Source organism: Atta colombica, unplaced genomic scaffold (genome assembly GCF_001594045.1).
Source record: "Atta colombica isolate Treedump-2 unplaced genomic scaffold, Acol1.0 scaffold100, whole genome shotgun sequence".
In the NCBI taxonomy this organism is placed as follows: Eukaryota; Metazoa; Arthropoda; class Insecta; order Hymenoptera; family Formicidae; genus Atta; species Atta colombica.
The window spans coordinates 3,070,288-3,077,524 of NW_017259185.1; the positions used below are offsets into that span (position 1 = coordinate 3,070,288).

The 7,237-nt window shown below is 27.7% G+C and overlaps 1 protein-coding gene across 1 annotated transcript in view; it reads right to left on the minus strand.

The window, feature by feature from the left end:
- The window catches only part of LOC108684688 (peroxisomal hydratase-dehydrogenase-epimerase-like), a 7,246-nt gene extending 1,538 nt beyond the window's left edge, over positions 1-5,708 (minus strand). The window contains exons 1-11 of the mRNA XM_018189144.1: positions 5,576-5,708; positions 4,898-4,979; positions 4,427-4,734; positions 4,207-4,326; positions 3,828-4,047; positions 3,581-3,721; positions 2,794-2,914; positions 1,602-1,737; positions 945-1,029; positions 505-809; positions 284-403 (exon numbers count right to left, since the gene is read on the minus strand). Of these exons, the coding sequence (XP_018044633.1) occupies positions 284-403; positions 505-809; positions 945-1,029; positions 1,602-1,737; positions 2,794-2,914; positions 3,581-3,721; positions 3,828-4,047; positions 4,207-4,326; positions 4,427-4,734; positions 4,898-4,979; positions 5,576-5,708 (1,771 nt within the window). The remainder of the gene's footprint in view (positions 1-283; positions 404-504; positions 810-944; positions 1,030-1,601; positions 1,738-2,793; positions 2,915-3,580; positions 3,722-3,827; positions 4,048-4,206; positions 4,327-4,426; positions 4,735-4,897; positions 4,980-5,575) is intronic.
- Positions 5,709-7,237: the final 1,529 nt, after the last annotated feature.

Sequence of the window (7,237 nt, forward strand, 5' to 3'; positions counted from 1 at the left end):
AAAAATTATCCCTTTAATTATTTTTTATGTTTTCACATTACTATTATTATTTCTATATTTCACTAAAAAATAATTTTACGAAAGAAAAAAAGGATGTATTAATATATATATATATATATGGACATATTTCATGTATAATTATGCATGTTTATAAATATTTATGCGTGTTTATGTATATTTATATTTATGCATATTCGTGCATAAAAAATTTTTTTATCGGGAAAATAGATAAAATAAACATAATTTCCATTTTGTGGAAGAAATGTTTCCTTTTTTGATATACTTTTCAATCGACGAGCGAGTTCCTTGGTAAACAAAATGTTCGCTAATTTGGATTGTGCATAACTTCTGATCGGCCTGTAAGATCTCTCCAAATTAATATCATCGAAGTCTATATCAGCAACTATAATAAGATTTTTTGTTACAATTGTACTTTAAATGAGAATCCTAAATATAATAAATATTTGTTTTTCATTTTTAAACTACAATAATCATTTTACATACACATATGTACAATTGATGAGACATTGATTATTCTGCAATTGGGAGAAGACTTCTGCATTTTTGGCAATAATAGAAGTGTCAAAAGAAAATGACCAAGGTGGTTGACTTGTAATGTCGTCTGATTCCCATCCTCCGTTTTCTTATTTGGATATGTAGCCACACCGGCATTATTTACAAGTATGTGAATAGCTGCTTCGTTTGTTAGCAAATTTTTAGCGCAATCTCTTACGTTTTTTAAACTACGTAGATCCAGAAAGTAAATCGCAAGCTCACCAACGTTATTTTTATATTTACTTTTCTCGAATCTAAAAATAATCATAAAATTAAAAACCACATCGTCATTTTTTCAACAAAACTTTAATTAAAATATATATTTCATAAAGAGAAAAAAAGAAAATTAAAGGATATAATAATGAACTTAATTCTTGTTAAATTAATACCTCGAAAGTTTAGGATTATTTTTTATATCTTCAACTGCTTTATTTGCCTTTTCCATATTTCTACAAGCCAGAATTACTCTAGCACCTAAATGAACAACACATTATTTATACAAATGTATTTGAAAATGCATTTTATTAGATTGTTCGAAAAGTTTATAGAGAGTTGAAGAATAAAATAAAATATTAATTATTGATAAATTTAAATGTATTTTTATTCAATAATTGCCATTTTTTTCGATGATCCTTTATCATTCTGTGAGTGACTTTATTATATTATCATTTGCCTAAAATTTCATTTCATCATCATTAACAGTTGAAGATGTAACTGAACGATCCAAAGAAATCTTTTACCAGTATTCATAGTGCGTTCTTATATTTAAAATCATTTTAACTATGATCTTAAAATATTACAAAACAATAAGAACCACAGATCCGTATTAGCATCTTGAGACATTATTTGAGATATTACTTGAAATATTAATGATGATATTCGATATTTTCGCTTGTCATTAATCAAATCATATTTATATTATACTTAAAGGCACAATTATTATTATATGTTTTAATCAATAACAAATTTATATTTCATTTATATAAAATATCTATTTAAATTTCAAAGTTTAAATATAACTTAAATTATCATTTTAGTAAAATTACCTCTCGCGTATAAATCTCTAGCAGTCTCTTTGCCGATACCACCACTCGCTCCGGTTATCACAACAGTTTTGCCATCAAGACGTGTTTTGCTTGTACATGTTTTATTGAGAAACCACATTTTATAGTCCTTTTTGATCTATTAATATACTATTAATTAATATACTATTGATTATTTTTACTGGAATTCATTCACTATCAATTTCACTGAATTTATCGATTTTATTGACGTTCATTGACTAGCCATACGTTCGTGTATTCATATTCTTATGGACTGTCTATTAGAAACGCTGCTTGAAAATTTTCCATTTCCATTTGAGAACATGAGTATATTATACGATTACACTCTAAAGTAGGGAGTGAAGAAAAGTGAGGGAAAGTGAAAGGAACGATGAATATTGCGCACTACAATAAATAGTCACGATTTTCATGATAAAACAGACTTAAAAAGTAGTAATTATATATTCTAACAGAGAGAGACGCAAATATACATTCCTTCAGAACCTGTCGTATCGACCACGCATAAATCGAATGCACTATACATTTCAGATGCACTATTAATTTTACATAAGTTCATATATATGTAAAAAATACTAATCTAATAGTATAATATATAAGAGTTCGCACAGGATAAAACTTATAGCGTTTTCCATTGAAAAAATTGATACGGTACCAGCGTCGTGCTAGATTTCAATAAAAACTACACTAGCGCAGCATCAAAAATTTGTTGAATTGCTAGTCGATTTAACTCGTGATATTCCTGCGATAGTTTAGTAGAGTTTTCAAAACCGAAAAATCATTTCGGCGCGCGTTTCTGGAGACTACATACGTAGTATATAAATTCACACAAGAATTATACAAGCATTTAAGATTCAGCTAGACCGTTTAAGCCTTTGATTTCTACAGTTTATGTAATATGAATACCTTAGCATAAACATCCTTAGTAAACAAGAAACATTATTGAATGTTTCAACAACATTGTTACAATGTTGCTGCAACGTTGTTGGAATGTTCCAAAATGTTTCTTGCTTACTGGGCCTTAATTTCAATTTGCATTGGCTTCAAAAGTGGTGAAGAAAAAGTTGAACTCAGTGCAAGTTTTTTGCAATGGAATTTTATCAATGGAATATTAAACTGAAAAAATATTTTGAACTGGTTTTTACAGTAGAACAATAAAGTTGCACTCATTACGCACTAACGTTGCACTGGTTCTCTCAGTGGAAAACGCTATTAATCTTTCAGTATTATTAAAGATCTTTGCCGTAAAAGATGCTATTAAAAAATGTTGATTTTCACAACGCGAATCACGAGCAATTCTAAAATTAAATAAACTCACTAAAAATCTTTGCTTTTTGCCGCAAAAAATGTATATTGGAAACGAAGACTAACTCGATTTCAAGAATTGTTAGAAATTGTCAATCTTAAACGAATTGAAGCTCGCGAATATATAACTGAAACTTTGCAGTGACTACTGTATTAGTGATGATATGGGCCGCTTTTCTAACGCATGCACAGTGCATACCTCAGTATCATGTCACCTTTGACATTGGCAAATGTCAAAGGTGACATGATCACTGTGTCACATTGTGTCACTTGTGTCGCTTATTGAAAATATACTATAACTAGTATTATACAATAAAACATAACTAGTATTATACAATAAAACAAAACTTTTTTATATGTTAGTAAGAGATAATAAAAAAATGAATAACTTTTTTCTTCATAAAATTAATCTAATGATGTTGAATCCATATCGATATTTTTAGAAACATTTTTCACAATTTTTTATTTTAAAGCAAGAGTTTAAGATACATGAATTGAAATGATGATATACTTATACAGTTATTGGAATAATTTTTGTTTTTATAGTATCTTTTTTTTATTTATTTCATTTATTAAAAATGAAAATAAAATTATATATAAGTATATTAAAAATTCCTCTTATATAAATCTCTTAAAAATAAAAAAGAAATTTCTAAAGCATTTGACGTGAAACGGTTTCCAAAAATCTGGTAAAATCTTCTTCTGGTTCCAGATGTAAAAGATGACAGGATGTATTCCACAATTTTATAGCATATTGACGATTGTTTGCATTTCGAGATGAAGTAGCTACATTGCAATTTCTATATATAAACATTAATGAAAGAAAGTTAATGTGGAATTGAATACATACTATATTCTGTATAAGAATAATTTTGTAAAAATAATTTATGTATAGTGAATTCTTACGAATAATAAAGACCGGTATCATTAACTGTCTTTTCATCTACCGAACAATATATTGTCGTTTGCACTCCTTGTTCAATATTCTTTTTATAAAGAAATGGCCCAAATACACTAAAAACAAAGTTTGCACCCGGAAACATTGTGTTTCTGACATGATCCCATATTTCGGTTTGTATAACACCAGGATGTAAACAGTATGTGTTTATTCCGTGAATATTTGCCTCTGAAAATCAAAACTTGGATAATTTTTTATACTTTGTATAAATTTTTTATAACCTTTGCACAATTTTCATTATTGTATAATAAAAACCATTAATAATTAACAATTATTAAATATTAATTAATATTAAATATGACTTATTGTAATTAATAATATTTTTACTTCTCAATCGATTAGTTAATTCCTTTGTGAACAGGATGTTTGCTAGTTTGCTTCGTGCATAACTTTTAAATGGTGTATAAGATCTCTCCAGGTTAATATCATCGAAATCTATGTCAGCAACTATAATAAAACATTTTTCTTACAATTATATTTTAAATGCAAATACTTTAAACAAAAAAACATTCGTTTTTCATTTTTAAACTATAATCGTTTTACGTACACATATGTGCATTTGACGAGACATTGATTATTTTGCAATTGGGAGAAGACAATTGCATTTTTGGCAATAGCAGAAGTGTCAAAAGAAAATGGCTGAGATGGTTGACTTGCAGTGTCATTTCATTCCCGTCCTCTGTCTTCTCTAGAGAAAACGATGCTCCTATACCGGCATTATTTATAAGCATATGAATAGCTGCTTCGTTCGTCAGCAAATTTTTTGCGCAATCCTTTACGCTCTTCAAGCTACATAGATCCAGAGAACAAATCGCAAGTTCTCCTGCGTTATTTTTATATTCATCTTTATTGATTCTAAAAATATAGTCATAAATTTAAAATTTATATCATCATTTTCAACATGTAAAAATTTAATGAAAATAAATATAATTTTATAGAGCGAATAAGAAACAAAGCAAATAGTACATAATTTAATTTATTCTTATTATGTTATTTATTATGTTATTTATTCATTTACCTTGAAGGTGGATTATTTTTTATGTCTTCAACTGCTTTATTTGCCCTTTCCATACTTCTACAAGCCAGAATTACTCTAGCGCCTAAGTGCATACATTATTTAAAGTGTGTGTGTTTAAGAGTATATACTTTATTTATGAAGTTGTAAAAGAATCTTTATGAAGTTCTAAATAAGATAAAGAGAACCGAAAAAGTCTAATATTCTAGTAAAGAAATGAATGTAGTATCTTTTTTATGAACTATTTTTATACGACATATTTCATTTCTTACATAATACATTTCTTACACTTTCTTACATAATTTCTTACATAATATATAGATCATATTGCTTACGACATTTCTTACATAATATATAGATCATATTGCTTGAAATGTCCAAAATTATACTTAAAATGAAATAATATATTTATTGAGAAAGCAAAGATTCTGAAAGTAAAAATACTAAATACAACACGAATAATCTTATAATAATATTTTGGACTCAGATTTCCAGACAAAAAAAAGTGTCTGAAATCGTGTTAGATGTTTTTTTTCCCGTTTAACAGACAACTTAAAGACGTCTTATCAATTTTAGACTTTGTGTTGCTCAATCAATAACACATATTTTATTTTTTTTTATATAATGAATTTCAAATTCAGAATAACTTAAATTTTATTGTAAATATTTTAATAAAACTACCTCTTGCGTATAAATCTCTGGCAGTTTCTTTCCCAAGACCTTTACCTGCTCCTGTTATTATAATAGTTTTACCATCAAGGCGTGCTTTGCTCGTACACATTTGATTGAACAAGTATTTAGAGAACCGTAACATTTTATGATTCTCTTCTCTTCACAACATATATAATTGTCTACTCTCTAAATCTGAATCAGTGAATTAATCACTGATATCAATATCACTGGATAATTGACTATTCACCTGAAACAAGTCGAAATAGGAATTATTCAATTATATTCCCTAGATCCCTCTTTTGTGTATTCTGGAGAAAATGGAATAATTCCGATCGGAATTCATTTCCATGATAGGTTCCATGACATGTTCCATGATAGGTACCCAGATTTAGAGATATTAGAATTCTCACTTTCACTCACTATGCTCTATTCGATACTGTGATATTTGCTATTACTTATCGAATAATCACGCGCTTGAGTTTTCGTATATTTATAGATTTGAAAGAATAATAAAGGCTAGCTTAAAAATAAAGAGAGTAGGAAAGTATACAGTGAAGGTGGAGAAAAATGTGAAGGTTGCAATAATTAAAAGAATTACTATTCCGTTGGCTTCTTTTGCCGAATTTACAATTGTAGTACAGTGGATACATTTTTAACTATATTAGCACCCTGATATTACATTGCAGAAAAGATAATAAGCAATTGAAAGATAAACAAAATTTTTGTAATAGCTCAATCTTATACATTTTTATCTTTTTGTACAATTTATTTTTTTGGTTCTGTTAACTCGAGATTTATTCCAATTATTCCAATGCTTTTGGAATCACACTGAAAAAAATTTTGATAAATATTAATAACAACGAAAGCAGCTCCGATAAACCTTAATCTTGACATATGTTATGACATATGTTGATCCTGAGTAACTTTTAACAGATTTTAGCTTCTTCGTTAAAAAGTTATTAATAAAAAAATAACGTTTAAAAAAATAACGTTTTATTTCTAAATATAATATTGAAAAATATCAATAAATAACAATAATGATAAATGAACACTGAATATCTATGTAGAATTATCTAATGATTCTAACGAATACAATTCGCTTATTATTTCAAAAAAACGTTCAATACGCTTGTTAAAAGTATAAAAGGATGGGAGGGGGAGGGGGGGGAAGTGAGAGTCGAAGATAAGAGTCGTGCGCCCCTTTACAGAGGGGAGAGTCGAAAGTGAAAGTCACCTAAAACCTGTTGAAGGTCTATCAAAATCATGATCTTGACGACACATGTCAAAATCGCGGTCGTCAAGGCATTCCTTGCAGTGCACAATTATTAAACATATTTTAAAGCAGATAATTTTCGTGTTATATAGTTAAATTTCTTTTGTTAATAATTTCTTAACAAATAACGAGCGACGGCTAAGACTTGTTGTGGAGACATATGTTAAGGTCAAGATTGTCAAACTTCCGTTATTATTAATCAAAATTTTGGTCATTGTTGAGCTAATGAATGATCAATTAATATCTGACTTAATGTCTGTTACTTAATTCATTGATATAATAACTGATTCATTGATATTATAACTAATTCATTTACATAACTACATTCATTCTTGTAATGAATTCTAATAATTTTATAATCTAAATCATTAGATTCAATCATTAAAAATATATATATA